Source organism: Sander lucioperca, chromosome 12, assembly GCF_008315115.2.
Source record: "Sander lucioperca isolate FBNREF2018 chromosome 12, SLUC_FBN_1.2, whole genome shotgun sequence".
In the NCBI taxonomy this organism is placed as follows: domain Eukaryota; kingdom Metazoa; phylum Chordata; class Actinopteri; order Perciformes; family Percidae; genus Sander; species Sander lucioperca.
In genome coordinates, this window is record NC_050184.1 from 12,233,604 (window position 1) to 12,250,602 (window position 16,999).

At 41.8% G+C, this 16,999-nt stretch overlaps 2 protein-coding genes across 2 annotated transcripts; one reads left to right on the forward strand and one right to left on the reverse strand.

The window, feature by feature from the left end:
• Window positions 1–716: 716 nt before the first annotated feature.
• Window positions 717–4,414, reverse strand: LOC116040982 (succinate dehydrogenase [ubiquinone] iron-sulfur subunit, mitochondrial-like). Its single transcript, XM_031286741.2, has 8 exons — window positions 4,260–4,414; window positions 3,018–3,151; window positions 2,838–2,923; window positions 2,543–2,679; window positions 2,253–2,369; window positions 1,889–1,990; window positions 1,230–1,352; window positions 717–1,144 (listed from the first exon to the last, which is right to left on the reverse strand). The coding sequence occupies exons 1-8, from the start codon at window positions 4,392–4,394 to the stop codon at window positions 1,064–1,066; spliced, it is 915 nt and encodes a 304-aa protein (XP_031142601.1). The 5' UTR covers window positions 4,395–4,414; the 3' UTR covers window positions 717–1,063.
• A 1,635-nt stretch (window positions 4,415–6,049) lies between these two features.
• On the forward strand, window positions 6,050–15,850 carry LOC116040980. Its single transcript, XM_031286732.2, has 16 exons — window positions 6,050–6,381; window positions 7,869–7,945; window positions 8,084–8,185; window positions 8,283–8,342; window positions 8,433–8,502; window positions 9,127–9,292; window positions 9,457–9,526; window positions 9,679–9,834; window positions 11,312–11,368; window positions 11,487–11,612; window positions 11,844–11,968; window positions 12,192–12,243; window positions 12,330–12,400; window positions 12,510–12,677; window positions 13,044–13,152; window positions 13,245–15,850. The coding sequence occupies exons 1-16, from the start codon at window positions 6,186–6,188 to the stop codon at window positions 15,639–15,641; spliced, it is 4,002 nt and encodes a 1,333-aa protein (XP_031142592.1). The 5' UTR covers window positions 6,050–6,185; the 3' UTR covers window positions 15,642–15,850.
• The last annotated feature ends 1,149 nt before the right edge of the window (window positions 15,851–16,999 follow it).

Here is a 16,999-nt window from a genome sequence, read left to right on the forward strand (position 1 = left end):
ATGCACAACAGAGTTTCAAAGCATTTTATAGGTTGTAAAGAACCGAAAATTGTCATTTGCTGAATTTGCAGCATTAGGAGATCATATTTACTGAAATCAAAAGCTATTTCAATCAAACCCATCTTAGGAATCTTTAGGAAATTCAGTGGAAAAATATCATTTGCATAATAATTTGGAACACATTTAGGGTTGCGAGTTTGTGAATCCCTTTGGCTGGTGTTTATTCTCCTATTGCATTGCCCTTTTTAAAGGAGAGAAAGAAATGATTTATATAAACTGAAATATTAACCTTGTTACCGTACAGTCCCTGTTTATATGCAGCTGGTCAGTAAATTCTCTGCAAACCAACAAATACAAATAGCGACCACATCACAATAGACCCTGGGATAAATGTTGACTTGTTGAAGCAGGAAAAGCATGTGTAAATTTAACATTAATGATGGCTTCATGCCATTAAGTGTCCCAGTTAGCCATGTCAGTAAGTGATTATGGACAATATCAGAGCACTAGAGCTGGCTCACCTAGATGGAATGCAGGCATCATTAATGTTAGGATTCCACCTGTCTTTCCTGCTTTGACAAGTCAAATTTTGTTGTGAAAGGGGCCTTTTTGGCAATTAAAAATGTCCCATTAGATCCTTCAATGTTGTTCATTGCAAAGGCAATCAACCAAAGGGTAATTTGTTCTTTCCTGATCCAAAACCATTCAACATTCAATTTCCAAAATGAGCCCAGCACATCTTTAATGAACACATATTTAAATATTTACAGTCTGAGTACAATTTCATGAGCTTCTCCCAACAATAAATACAACAGAGCCTAGTATTTTCACTTTGCAGACAAATAGCAGAAATGTGGTGCAATATTGCATCAACAGTTCTTTCCAGCACCCTTTTCTCACAATCTCCTGCCTTCCTCCTCCTCATTAAATCACATTTCACACACTCATTGAAACCACAAACAGGTGCTGATGTATGCAAAAGTCCCTGGTTGGCTCTTCTCTTCCTCTTTACTTAGTTTAAGGTATTATTAGTGGATCTTGAGCCAGCTGGATGTTCATATGTTCATGAAGCTGCCACTTTCTTCTCTTTATAAGTCGCCATCATTTTCTTGATCTCTGCGATAGCCTTTCCTGGGTTGAGTCCCTGTGGAGCAGTGTGTCAGACAGTAAAAAACTAAACTAACTCTATTAACTCTGCGACAGTCGGGAGTGAGAATGTTTTAAAGTACCTTGGGACAGGTCTTAGTGCAGTTCATGATAGTGTGGCAGCGGTAGAGAGAGAATGGGTCCTGAAGTTTAGACAAACGTTCCTCTGTGAATTCATCACGGGAGTCAATCATCCACCGGTAAGCCTGTGGGATAATAACATAGTTGTCATCTCTTGTTTGCTCCATCATGAATATTTCTTTTTAATCAACTGTTAACGCTTGAACTTGTGACCGAATTACCCATGTCATGCACTGACCATGACATGAGCTGACATGATACCTCGTGCCTCAAAGTATAGCCTCAGCTGGAAAAATGCTGAATGGAACCAACATCAGCATGTTAACATCTAATAGTTGACAGCATCGAGCTGAAAGCACAGGTGAGCCAAAGTACATTTGAGGCTGATAAAGTACACCTGAGCGTGAGATGTACAAAACAGCCACCTAGCAGAAGATAATCTCATTAAATATTAACAAAATGGCCTTTGCTGTGACACCACTCTCGCGCTTTCCTTCACTAAGGGTAAAGGATCTACCAAAGTTTTCTCTCTCTGGTTTGTAATGAGCATTACAGGCTTACAAGGCCCCTTGTGTGGCTCTGGACTTTAACTCCTGTTACCACATCTTCTATTTTTGAGTTATTGGGGACATGCATCTCATAACTAAATTTGATTACCCACCTGCATTAGGACAGCAGGTCCCAAGTATTTGTCTCCATTCCACCAGTAGCTGGGACAGCTGGTGCTGCAGCAAGCACACAGGATACACTCATACAGGCCATCCTGTTGGGTTGAGAAGACTGTGACTCCACAGACAAATCATGATGCTATCATTAAATGTGTGATTCTGCTAAATATTTCCACTTGCAATACATCGGACACAAGACAGGTGGACAAATCTGTGTAATCTGGCTAAAATCCTAGTTATGGAATGATCACTGTGGCCGAGATACTGTATGAAGACCTCCAATATGGCTGCCACAGCAGGCCTTATTTCATTTGTGGGAGGTCTGTTTTTCTTACAGTAAGGGGTTGGTTTATTTACCAGTTTTTGCCTGTCCTCCACCGACTGGAAATACTGCTCCTTCCCTTCTTGAGTGTCATCCTTCTTTTTCAGGTAGGGCTCGATGGATTTGTACTGTGCATAGAAGTTGCTCATATCCTGGTGGAAATCATACGAGAGAGAACTAATAATAGGCACTCAACCAATAAATACACCATATATATAATTCCTTTTTAAAGTCATGCCACTTTCAGACACTGTTCATGATCATCTGCTGTAGGTCTTTTGAAATATGGCCATGGAAATAAACTTTCTACACTTATAGAACTTACAGGCACCAGATCTTTCACCACATACATGTGTGGGAGCGGGTAGATTTTGGTTGGTTTACTTGTGTTGCTGTCAATTTTGTTTAGGCATGCCAGCGTGTTGCCTCCATTAATGTTCATGGCACATGAGCCGCAGATACCTAAAGGAATACACAATCAATGGGTCACTGACATCTGGCACAAAGGTACATTTAAACAGAACAGTTCATATGTTTAATTTGTTTTGATTTGTTTTTATCAGAGTGAAAATCGTTTACATTATTATGTGCACGCTGAATCTATACTGTATGTTTCTTACCCTCACGGCAGGAGCGTCTGAATGTGAGAGTGGGGTCAACCTCATTCTTAATCTTAATGAGGGCATCCAGAACCATTGGACCACAGCTATATTAACAGGAACATGTCAATAGATTATGACATTGATTGAAGAAAAATGCAGCTCAGCAATGTTCTGCTCATGGATCTGGTTGTGACTTACGTGTTGAGATTGATTTCATATGTCTGCATTCGTGGTTTATCCCCGGCACAGTCTGGGTCCCAACGGTAAATCTGGAACTTCTTGATCCTGGGTTCAGGAGCCGGGGCAGCAGCCGTCTGAGCGTGCCGTACCATCTGTATCACAGATAACAAACAAGAGATGCAGTATATGATATGAATCACAGAGAAGCATCAAATGGAGATTCTACAGTTGGCATAATTATTGGTATTTTCTTTGTTCATCACTTCTAAAAAAGCACTTTTTAGGTTAGAGTAAAATAAAGAGCTATAAGAGCATGAGTTATGTACAAAGGAACACGTCATAATGTGACCTAGCTGCTGTTTACATCAACTGAGGCTAAAATAGGAAGCACATGGTAATTCTATCCTGTAACACCAGGGGATACTACTTGTACTAATACATCAACTCATGCAAACAACTACAAAGATGACACCTAAAGAACTAACAATTAGTGATTTACAGTAGAAGTGAGAGGCAAACTTTAATTATAAAAAACATAGGTACCATAAACTACAAGAAGAATCTTTGAGACGTCGTTTTAGATTAGAAATGTGTGTACTCCTTTTTGCATAAGAGGGTATAGAGTCTCCCCCTAGTGGCAGCTTGAATGAACTAACATGAAAGTGTTACATCACTTCGCAGACGCGTTACCTAACTGACTCTTTCAGGACAATGAAAGATGGACCTCAGCACAATAACTTAAATAGTTCTATATATTTATGAGAAGTAGACATCTTTATGCACCCTAACAGCTAAAAATAAACTTTTAGCTTCTATATATAAGCCTTTAATGGGAGACCGGGTTGTGCAACAGCTCAGCTCATTCACAATGAATGTGTTATATAAGCATTTATTATTGTAGGCTGTATTGATAATAAAACGTGAGCAGTTTTGCTGAATGTAAATACTACTTATTTATTCACACTTTACAGTGAATCAGATAGTAGCCTACTAATAGGCTTCAAAATGATGTCACATTTACACACACACACACACACACACACACACACACACACACACACGTACGTAGCCTGGGAGCAGGGTGTGTTGATGACAAAACGAGTAGTACACACTTTTAGGATGGTTCAATGTAGCCTAGCATAAACGTAACAGTTAAATCAACACAAACACCAAATTGTTAACACCATACACATTATTTAAAAGAAGCCCAAACATGTCTGCTGTTATTTCTTACACTGAATAAAAATATTGTGTACTCACCATCATTCCAGAATTCCTAATAGCCAAAACATTTCGACTCAAGGCGCCACCAACCACCGACATGTTTCTGACTTGATTGAGTTTGAGCAGAGTCGGGTTAGCTATAACTTTGAACCACACAGCAAACAAGACCATGGATGTATTAAGGGAACAAGACAGCTCACTCTTCTCAACTACCGTAAGTAAGCCCCTCCCTCTACGTGCATCTATGTGACGCAAGGGGCGTGGAGTGCGCCACGGTTGTTGCCTTTTGCAAGCTCCTACCGTTCTTATGATACATCCATGGCTCCTACCCTCCGAGCTCTTTCTTCAGACCACAAACTGGCACGCAGACATTCTGTTCTGCAGCTGGATAGTAGGCAGACGCAGTATATGGCAAGGCAATATGGCACCGGTCAAGTTTCAAAATAAAAACCCCATGCTTCATGCTTCACACATGCTTGGGTCGTAAATGTACACTTCATCCATGAATATCCCATATATTTGACAACCCCTGAAGGCACCATATGTAAGAGCCTCTTTCACAACCAACATTGCTGTAAACTAGGGTCAGTTACATATGTATCCATAACTGAAAACATGCATCTATGCAGGTGCAATTACTTTTAACAGGTTTATGATAATAATGATTATAATTTTACGTCGCTCCCAATCGTTCTTATTTGATAATAGTGAACTTATACTGATTTAAATATATATAGAATGTATTCCATATGGGCCTATTTTTTAATACTGTACATTTTTCTCATCGATTCCTTCTTTGTCTCAATGTGTAATTTGAATGAAGTACTTTAGATCTTGTGTTATATTTAGCACGCATTACTCAATATTTCCTTGACCCATCCATTTTTATATACAATATGCCAGTGATTTCCTGCCACAATAGTCCAGTTTCTGCAAACGAATCCCTTAAGTTAATAAGTAGTCACTTTTGAAAGACTCCTTACTGTATGTTGACTTTACAAAAGCCAATAAAAAAGATAGGAGCCACTCTGTGTGATTATAGTATGTCTATTTTATGTATGTAATAATGTAATGTCTGCCAGTCTGTTCTCATTCAATATGCATGACTAGTCTGGGCCAGAGATGTACACAGTAAGCTATTCAGATGGGAATGCATTTGAAGGTCGATGGAAAAACTCATGTACTCATGTAGATTTTAATGTATTCAATGATCTTTGTTCACATGGTCAATAAAATTGAACATTTACGACTGACTCTTCAGATAAGAAATAACCTGCACACATCATATTAGTTTACACAACAGGGCTGCCAAGACATTTCCCTGACTTAGAACCTAAAATATGTTACACCCCTGTTTTCACACAAATAAAAATATACGGATAACAATACAATAATAAGAACCCCTGGACCTCACAGTTATAACACATGATATAATAATATTAATAGTACATAATACGCATGGATGTATTGTTCGGGCAGTATCAGATGCAGCCTAAACGGATTTTTTTTTGTTCAGAATAAAAGCATATTAAAAAAAAAAACAATAAAAGGAATAATTCTTGGATATAGCACTCCACTCAACTAAAACTGACATTTCCGGTCTGCTTTTTCGGGATATTATTTCTTTAGGTTTATTTTAATTATCTATTTCATTTGCCATGGATTATGGTAATAAAAACAGTGTATATACATTACCATAAAACAAGCGGGGAAAGGAACATTTTGTACAACAATCTATATAACTTGATTAAATTCCTCCTCCCTCCTTACGTTTCACGTTGTATAAAATGTTGCAGAGTTCATCTTTGTTTTAGTTTGACAGGTTTGGCCGGAAGTTTTTTCACCTGTTGGTGTACTTGACTCTGGCCCAACAAGCACTACTAGGCTACTACTAGGCAACTGTCGTGGAGGCTCTAAAACTTAAAGTACTGTAGCCTGTTGCTCGGGCACTGTTGAAGCAGCATGTCGTGGCTCTTCGGCTGGGGGAAGGGCTCCGGTTCGCCGCCAGTGGACGAGCAGACTGCGGCTGCTCTTGCTGAAGGAGCCGGAGGTGAAACAGGAGATCCAGGGGGAGGCAAACCCGGGGACAAATGGAGTAACTTTGACCCGACTGGACTGGAGAGAGCTGCAAAAGCTGCAAGGGACCTCGACAAATCACGTGCGTACTCATTTTACCAGCATTTAACAAAAGTAGCCTACTTTCTTTCTTTCGTCATTTCAATGACTTATTTTTTTTAATTCCAGTATATTGTTTTTCTGCACTGGACAAACTTTCCCAATGGGGAAATTACTACCGTAGCCTGTAAATATATGAAAAATATGGTTGGTACGTTCTGTTCTTTTCGGATATGGTCCCTTGCGCCGAATTCCACACAAAAATGTCAGGCAGAAAGCTAAGTTTCTACTTTGCAAATGTGCAAACTTTGAATATCGGGTTGTAACTAAGGTGCACTGCTGAACTGTCGACTGTGATCCTTTATTCGGCATACATCTACCAAAGTTAGCGGTGCAATATACATAACATTTCAACTTTTTAAACTGGTTTACCCCCACCAAACGCCGGAGGCCAGGGGCTGCTATGAAACATGTTCTGCCTTGATGTGATGTATAACGCCTATATCGGAATACTATAACAATTATTTATTCTCAAGGTATGTGTAATATGGGAGTGGTTTTAAATAGGTTGGCTTGCCGATAGGCTGCTCAATTAATTTAGTTGCACAGGTTGATCTACCTCGTTGCTACAAGTTTGCTTGCTTATTTGAAGAGTTCTTTTCTAAAAGCCGATAAAAGCCATTCTGAAAATGGATAAACCAACACTAGTTTGATTGTTATTACCTTGAGCGACAATATTTTTATATATAATATAATAAAAAACATTTTTTAAATGAATAAAAACGCATGTTTTTTGCAAACCCTTCAATTGACCTCCACACATTCTGCAGCAAGAGTTTTGGGGGGGGGGGGTGCGTGTACAGAACAGATGGAACAAAGTGTCCTCGCAAGCTCAGCCCCTCACCTGTCACATACGTCATGCCCTTCATGTCAGTAGTGCAGTTGAACATGCTTACTGCTGGTCACTGTATGGGGGTATTTTACCCAGTGCCTGTCAGCTCACCACATCCTCCACCCTGACCCTCACCACAGTCGTCCCCCAGGGCTTCGTGCTCAGAGCTGCCGTCCATGATGGGGGACCATCGCATGTCACTTTACCCTAAAACCGTTTATCTTTATATACTGTTACATACTGTGTTACAACTGTTTTCACCTTTTTGTGTGTGTGATATATATCCATATGTTTTAACTTGCACTATTTTATGTCTTAGATTCTTATTTAGTTTTTTTTTCTCACTTTTTTATACAAATTGAATTAGCATTGTAAGGAGCCTCAGACCCAAGACTGCTTCTGAAATGATTGTGCACCTTTTCATTTGTACTTTTTTTTTTTATTTTTATTTTTTATAAATATCTGCTGTGCTCTCTTAAAACACACTGACAAACATGCAGTTCCGCATCATCTTGTAGTGCCAGTTTGAACCCATATACCCAAAAGTGTAACTATAATTGTCCTTGTGGTTAAAATTTAAATAGTTAAATGAATAAAGCAGCATAACTCACTGTTTTATTTATTTGAAATTTCAACAGGACATGCCAAAGAAGCGCTGGCCCTGGCTCGTATGCAGGAGCAGACTGTACAGCTGGAGCATGAGAGTAAAGTGAAAGTAGGTGTTGGTGGAGGGGGGGTTCTTTTCAAAAGTGCCTCACATGTGATTGGGTGATCAACTGATACATGTGTTCAGAACAGGTAACTGCTAAACCCTGATGTCGTTACGCATAACACAAACCAAACCACCCAACAGGAATATGAGGCAGCTTTGGAGCAGCTGAAGGGCGAGCAGATCCGCCTCCAAGGCGAGGAGAGACGCAAAACACTGGCAGAGGAGACAAAGCAAAACCAGGCAGTATGGAATTAACACCGTACACACCTTGCTTTTCACCCGTTTCACCTACAAGATATATATTTTTAATTTATTGAATTATTTTCTAAATTGCCTCCAGAGGGCACAATATCAAGACAAACTTGCCAGACAGAGGTATGATGATCAGCTCAGGCAACAGGTAAACCTTTTTAAATCAACACGTGAAATGAACACCTGAATACCTAAATGGAGCGTTCCTCATGTGTTCTTTTTTTTTTTTAATCCACAGCAATTCCTCAATGAAGAGAACCTTCGCAAACAAGAGGAATCAGTTGTGAAGCAAGAGGCCATGAGAAAAGGTAGAAGATAAAACCAAATGCACCCTTGCATTTACACATTATTCATCCACTCATAATGTCATGTAAAACAACTCCTTTATTACCCTACTTCAAGATACTCTAAGCAGGATTTGTGCTGCTCTAAAGCAAAGAACGACCATAATATATCTGCAAGTGTCAATAAGGTTGTTGATCAGTATTGATGACTCAGAGAGGATATGGCTCACTGTTAGGTGAGTTGCTCCTTTGCTAGTCTCCTTTGGGGCGTGTACTCTGTGTTGCAAGAAAACTACCCAACCCAGGGGAGTTTCAAGACCCTCTCAAAATATTAATACAGTATTATTCTAGTATTTATCATAATGATGAATTAGCTCTTCATTAGACATTTGCATTGGGTCTGTGCTCTAATTAGCTAGGTTACTCCTTTTTACATTTTCTTTAATTTAACCACAAAAAAACACGAATAGACCCTTTTGTAATGGTGTGATATTAATTAAATAAATCAAGAGAAACTGTATCTTTTTAAATCAGTTTAATCTAGTTTCGGCACGGTGTTAAGTTATACCACCCTGATTTAAGTAGGTCAAAGTCTCAGCCCTGTCAGAAGCATGTCGTTTTTTTAATATCTGCCTCTTTTCCTACCAGCTACCATTGAACATGAAATGGATCTGAGACACAAGAATGACCTGCTTCGCATTGAAGCGGAGGCCAAAGCCCGTGCCCAGGTGGAGAGGGAGAACGCGGACCTGATCAGGGAACAGATTCGCCTGAAGGCTGCTGAACACAGACAAACTGTCCTTGAATCTATAAAGTGAGAGGCAAAAATACTTTACACTTTCCTTAATCCTCAGAGTAACTGGCATGTTATCTCCTTGTATCTCTCTCAGCTGTAAGTAAAATCCCCGAGGGTAGCAGTTGAGTGTAGCTGCCACAGTGGAGGCAGTCAGTGTGATAATTGTGTTTTGTTCCTGGCAGGACGGCAGGAGCCGTGTTTGGGGAGGGATTCAGGGCCTTCGTCTCTGACTGGGACAAACTCACAGCCACGGTAAATCCATGTCAGACCTGTCACGCTTTGTCACACTTTCACCACAGGAGGACTGCAGAGGATTATGGGAAGCAGTGGTCTTCATGTTTGCTATGCTATACAGCTGTATGTTTGAAGATGTGTGTGTGTGTTTGTCTTTTTGTCCCCCACAGGTTGCTGGGTTGACCCTGTTGGCAGCAGGAGTGTATACTGCCAGGAACACCACCGCGGTGGCCGGGCGCTACATAGAGGCTCGTCTAGGCAAACCCTCACTGGTCCGAGAGACCTCCAGGATAACTGTTGCAGAGGCCATCAAACATCCAATCAAGGTCAAACCACATCCTTACATTCATGTTTTTACTATTTATTGTGTGTTCGATAACCTGCTGATAAAACTAACCACCATCTACACAAGAATGGGGAAACATGCAGGACATGTGTGTGTAAATACCGTAGTATATTTTAATGAGGCAGCTTTAGATGTAAATGGATGCATTCTGCATAGGGAGCATTTTATTATTTTGTTGTTTTTGAAAACCACTCATCATCAGCCTGTAACAGCTGGTAGCGCATCAAATTTATTTTTGAGAAAGAAATTGTTTAAATGGATTTGTTAATTCATGTATCGTCTGCAGTATATCCAGCTAATCCTGCCAAATGGACTGAATGTGGCAGAATTTTAGAAAATGGCAGAAACTTAAAAAATGCTATCAGTTATACCAATACTTACTTACTTACTTACTGCCCATTATGCCTGTTGGCATGTAGGGCAACAACAAAGGATTTCCACTCTTGTCTGTTTTGGGCCAGTGTCTTTATAGAGCCCCAGGTGTGATGTAGGGTCTTCAGCTCTCCCTCCACCGTCCTGCGCCAGGTATTCTTGGGTCGGCCTCTTTTACGTTTGCCATCTGGTGTCCAGTGAAGGGCAGTTTGCGTGATGTTTTCTTGCTCTCTATGTATTACATGTCCAATCATTTCCATCGCCTTCTCATAATGATGGTAGCCATGTTGTCATGTTTACACTGGCTGAGTAGAAGTTGATTGGAGATGGTGTTGGGCCAGAATATTCTCTTTATTTTACGTAGGCTTTTGGTGTGGAAGGTCGACAGTTTGTGGAGATCGCTTTCAGTTGTTCGCCAGCACTCAGAGCCGTATAGCAGGGTAGACAAGACACAGCTCTGGTAAAGTCTCAGCGTGGTGTTGGTGCTGTACTGGGCAGACTTCCAGACGTTGTTTAGTCTCTGTAAGGTGTTTCGGGCCTTGCTGAGTCGGCTTGTGATTTCGTTGCCTGTTCCTCCATCATGGCTGACAATGCTGCCTAGGTAAGTGAAATGGTTGGTCATGGGTAGGTTTGTGTCTTCTATTTGTATTTTTGGGGGGTTTGGGATGTTGAGCGTCATCAGCTCTGTCTTCATCTGATTGATCTTAAGACCTGTATTTGCTGTGCAAAGTTGTTAAGGAGTTACACCAATGAAGTGTGTAAAATGAATGAGTACATTCACAAAGATAGCAACGGGGTGGATGTGTGCTGAATGTTTCAAGTAGTTATTTGGTTATTTTTTTTTCACATTGTTAGCCCAAATCTATATAATAGACAAGAAACCTCTGAAGAGCAGGAAAGTCACTCATCAGTAATAACATGTTAAAATGATGTTGATGTTCTGTATGTTATGACTAGATAATAAGAACTTCTATTTACAAGCACTCAGCTTTCAGACATAATGCCTGTGACTACCTATTTACTGTTTAATGGTTTTATGCTTAATCAAGTCACTATGCAATTCCCTCTGTTTTACTCATTTTTAGACAGCCAAGCGCCTGAGAAGCAGACCACAGGATGCCTTGGAGGGGGTGGTGCTCAGCGTGAGTCATTTACTCATCATGGTTTTTGTTGCATTGATATATTCTGAATTAAACATTCATGTAGTCTTTTTTTTTTAACATTGTGAAAAATGTTTTCATTGTGCTGTGGATCACACAGCCAACTTTGGAGGAACGTGTAAGGGACGTTGCCATCGCCACTCGTAACACCAGGCAGAACAGAGGCTTGTACAGAAACATCCTGATGTATGGACCCCCTGGAACTGGAAAAACACTCTTTGCCAAGGTATGGCTGGTTCAAACATCTTATCTCATCATTTGATTTACTTTCTCTTTTATGTTTTTTGACATTCTACATATAGTTCTTTCATGCAAAGATGCAGTCAATTTGTAAAGCAGTATATTTTCTATATATTTAGCTTAGCTGTTACTCATAATTTTTTACGACTGTTTTGTATTTCTTTCTTTTTTTGCCTCTGTCCTTATTTGAACAAAGCTCTTTCCATTGCCTTTTCAGAAACTGGCTCTCCATTCAGGGATGGACTATGCCATCATGACAGGTGGCGATGTGGCACCCATGGGGCGCGATGGAGTCACTGCCATGCACAAGGTGTTTGACTGGGCCAGCACCAGCAGGCGAGGGTAAGGCACTTTAATTTGCTCCATTAATACTCAATGAATTAACACTACAATGTATATAAGCTGTTAAATTTTGACTCTGAAAGTTCAATAGTGTACATAGAGTATATGTATGTTGTGTTACATACAGAGCTGCTTTTATTCTAATGGCTAATAACATGAAATGCCTTTACATTAACAATGGCAGTTTTTAAGCACATTCTCTTCTTTCTCTGATTCTCTGCAGCCTCTTGCTGTTCGTAGATGAAGCTGATGCATTCCTGCGTAAACGAGCCACAGTGAGTTCATCTGCAGTGTCATATGCATGGTGATGACGCCCTGTGTTTTAATCATATATTCATGAGTCATGATTTTTGCATTGCAGGAGAAAATCAGTGAGGACCTCAGAGCCACCCTGAATGCATTTCTCTACCGCACTGGGGAGCAGAGCAACAAGTTGGTATCTTATGTTATTCACTGTGCATGGCTGGGCATGAAAAGGTCTTTGCCATGACTGAAAAGGTCACTGGCTGGGTCTAAGTGGTCTCATTCTCTCTCTCCTCAGGTTCATGCTGGTGCTTGCCAGTAACCAGCCAGAACAGTTCGACTGGGCCATTAATGACCGCATTGATGAGATTGTAAACTTTGCGTTACCTGGTCTGGGCGAGAGGGAAAGATTGGTGCGCCTGTATTTCGACAAATTTGTGCTGGGTCCTGCCACTACAGGGAGACAGTGAGTACACTGATTGTATTTCAATTTCAAACCGCTACTGTTGCTGCTCCATAGTAGAGGTGATTGACTACCGCAAAGGAAAGCATTGGTCCCTAGAGGTCGCCTTGCTAGCTCAAGTTGCATAGTGGTGTATATAATGTGTTCAGTCCTGAAACCATAGTGGTGTCTGAGTCTTAAACACCATTTCATGAAAGCAATAATGCTTTCATGAAATGGTGTTTAAGTCCTCAAGAAGTGTAGCACAGAAGGCGTTGCACATTGCATTAGCAGTTGAAACCAGTAAGTGTACGAATGATCAATGATAAGAAATAAGTTAAAGCTCAAGGCTCACTTCCTGTACAAACCGCTTGTGCTTTAACTCAACAGGAGATTAAAATTGGCTCAGTTCGACTACGGCCAGAAGTGTTCAGACATTGCAAAGCGAGCAGAAGGCATGTCCGGTCGTGAAATCTCCAAACTTGGTGTGGCCTGGCAGGTGAGTAGAAAAGCCTGTCGACACAAAATATTATTTTTCTGTTTCCAAACAAATCCAAAGCCAACCTTTTATTATATTTGTTTTCCTGGAAGGCTGCCGCGTACTCTTCTGAAGATGGAGTTTTGACCGAAGCGATGATTGACTCAAGAGTTGATGATGCCATCAAGCAGCATGCACAGAAAATGGACTGGCTGCTGATGGAAGCAGGTGTGGGGGTTGGCAAGGTCGGTGTACACCTCCCTAAGGAAATGGCTGCAGGAATCACAGCCCTGGAAGCTTCTTCATTGGCACAAACTGAAGTGACAGCCCCGACTGTACAACAAGTCCTTCCACTTCTCGAGGCTGTGAGCAATGTTCTCCAGGCAGAAGCAGCCGCTCATCCTTCAGAGGTAGAGGCAGATGCTATCCTCAAAGAGGCAGCCACATTGGTTAAAGAAAGTGAAGTCTTGAATGATACAGTTGAAACAGTTGTTGAGACAGCTACTGCTGTCCCTTTGGTGCAGGAGGTTGAGGCCGCCAAGGACCTGACTGAGGAGGTTCTAGGCGCAGCTGTAGCTACAGACACTGTTGTTCCTGAGGTAAAGGATATAGTCACTGAGGTTAAAGAGGCTGAGGGTATACCAGTTTCCACCATCCAAGAAACTGCTGCTGTGAGTAAAGAAGAGCCAACTGCTGATATAGCTGTGCAAGAGACTGAGGCCATTGAAGTAATTAAGGAAAAAGATGTAGCACACTCAGAAACAACAGTCTCTGCTGTTGCTCAGGAGAAGGAATTAGATGTTGTCTCTAATGTTGTCCAGGAGCCAGAGGCTATATTAGTTGGACTCTCCCAGGAGACTGTTGTCCAAGAAACCAAGTCAGCTGCCACATCTGTTGATGGTGTAGAAACTGAAACCATTAAGACTGCCGAGGAAGTCGCAACTGTTGCTGTAAAGGTTGCAGAGGAAATTGCAAACAATGTAGCTCAAGTGTCTGAGTCCCTGGCAAACATTGCAAAAGAGGCTGAAGCAATAGCAGCTGATGTAGCCAAGGTGGCTGATGCCGTAGTAACCATCACTGAGGAGATGGAAGCAGTAGTCACCAAGGAGGTTGAAGCCATGGAAAATGAAGTTGTCAAGGATCCAAATGAGGTTGTAGTGGAAACTGCATCTGAAACATCCGAGGTTACTAAAGAGTTAGAAGTGGTAGTGACAGATGTGGTCAAGGAGTCTGAGAGTATTGCTGCAGAGGTTGTTAAGGAGGTCGAACCTGCGACGACTGAGACTGCTGCCAAGGAAGCTGAAGTCCTCTCAACGGAGTCTACCATTGAAACTGAAGCCACAGCTTCAGAGGAAGCCAAGGAGTCTCAGACTACTGCCATTGAGTTTGCCGCAGAAGGTCAGACTTTGGCTACAGAGATTGCTGCCAAGGAAGCCAAAGTCACACCTGCAGAGGTTTCCAAGGTAGCTGAAGACCTAACAACCAAGGAGGCTGACACTGTGTTTGCAGAAGATGTGAAACTGCCTGAGAATACTGAGGTTGCTGCCAAGGAAGCTGAGGCCATAATGACAAAGGCTGCAGAGGAGGTAGAGACTGTAGTAACTGAAGTCATTGATGAGACGAACTCTGCAGCTGTTCCCAACATAGAAACCAAGGTTGATACAGAGACTGCAGAGGTGTCCAAGGAAGCTGAAGTCCTAACAACCAAGGAGGCTGACACTGGGGCTACGGAAGATGTGAAACTGCCTGAGAATACTGAAACTGCTACCAAGGAAGCTGAGGCCAAAACAACGAAGGCTGCAGAGGAGGTAGAGACTGTAGTAACTGAAGTCTTCAATGAGACGAACTCTGCAGCTGTTTCCAAAATCGAAACCAAGGTTGATACAGAGACTGCAGAGGTTTCCAAGGAAGCCGAAGTCCTAACAACCAAGGAGGCTGACACTGGGGCTACGGAAGATGTGAAACTGCCTGAGAATACTGAAACTGCTACCAAGAAAGCTGAGGCCAAAACAACGAAGGCTGCAGAGGAGGGAGAGACTGTAGTTACTGAAGTCACCGATGAGACAAACTCAGCAGCTGTTCCCAACATAGAAACCAAGGTTGATACAGAGACTGCAGAGGTGTCCAAGGAAGCCGAAGTCCTAACAACCAAGGAGGCTGACAATGGGGCTACGGAAGATGTGAAACTGCCTGAGAATACTGAAACTGCTGCCAAGGAAGCTGAGGCCAAAACAACGAAGGCTGCAGAGGAGGTAGAGACTGTAGTAACTGAAGTCACCGATGAGACAAACTCAGCAGCTGTTCCCAACATAGAAACCAAGGTTGATACAGAGACTGTGGTGTCAGAACAGTCTGAAAAACTTGAGAGTCCAACCACCGAGAAGTCGGCTGCCTCTCAGACTCCCAGCACTGGAGAAACAGAACCCAGTCAAACTGAGAAGCCTCTTTTAAATAACCAGAGTGGAGATGAAAACGACAAACCACAAGCCAAGCCTAGTCCAACAAAATGATCACGTGAAAACTCTGATAAAATGCTTTTGTGAATAAAGACCTGTTGGAACAGTTAAACACTTGAGTGTGTAAAACCTTCACCCTATGATGTCTACTCTTCTATTAATGTGTTTGTAACTTAATTACTGTGAATGCCAGCGTTAAGGTAATAGTTTGATTATGGCCTGTAGGTTTGTAAGATTCTGAGTAAAAGCATGTACCACTCTGATTGTCAGACTATTGCATTCTGCTTTTTTTCTTCTAATCGTCGTCATTGTCAAAGTCAGTGGCTGGGTGACATTTTGAAAATGTGTCCTCTAGAAGGGATGTTCTTGCGTGTTTACTGACCAGTTCTGGCACAACGTGATATCATGACTTTGCGTAAACATACACGCCACTTTCCTAAAGCCAAGTGGCGTGTTATCTGTACGCATTTTGAGCTATCCGCGTGTATATATACGTAGCACAGCGTAAACATACACGCCACTTTCTAAAGCCACGTGGCGTGTTATCGCAAGGTTACGTGTTATCGCGAGGCTACAGTTGGTCACACGCGGGGGAAAAGAAAAACCGGTTGGGTTTAGGAAAAGAAGAACGTGGTTGGGTTTAGGAAAAGAAGAACGTGGTTGGGTTTAGGAAAAGAAAAACGTGGTTGGGTTTAGGAAAACAACAAACGTGGAAAGGAAACAACACGCGGGACACGACTCGCTATGCCATCAATTCACATGCAAATGCAAGGTAATGGAGGCCAAACGCCGTTGATAAACACGCTGAAAAGAAAGTGTGCGTCTTCATAACACGCCAATAACGCCATACGAATTGGCATGTCATGCATACGCCACTTCATGAGATCAGTCTTTGTGGGAGGTAGAGACTGTAGTAACTGAAGTCATTGATGAGACGAACTCTGCAGCTGTTCCCAACATAGAAACCAAGGTTGATACAGAGACTGCAGAGGTGTCCAAGGAAGCCGAAGTCCTAACAACCAAGGAGGCTGACACTGGGGCCTCATAACACGCCAATAACGGCATACGAATTGGCGTGTCATACATACGCCACTTCATGAGATCAGTCTTTGTGGCAAGAGTTCAATAGCACGTCTGCAAAATGTTCGTTCAGAACATCTCTTCCCTGACACTTCATAGCAAAAGCGCTGGTGCAGTTGAGACCTGCCCTTGACAGATACATTCTTTCACCTTGCATAGAATGACTGTGGCTTCTGCCATACCCTTATTTAAATGTAGTTCATAGGTACTCTGTAGCTCTGACAATGTGACACTAGGTCCACAGTAACCCACCTTCCCCAATAAACACAGTTAACATCAGGTGTTTGAGATTTGTTTTGTTTGCAGCTGCTGCCATACCAATGTTTTACAAA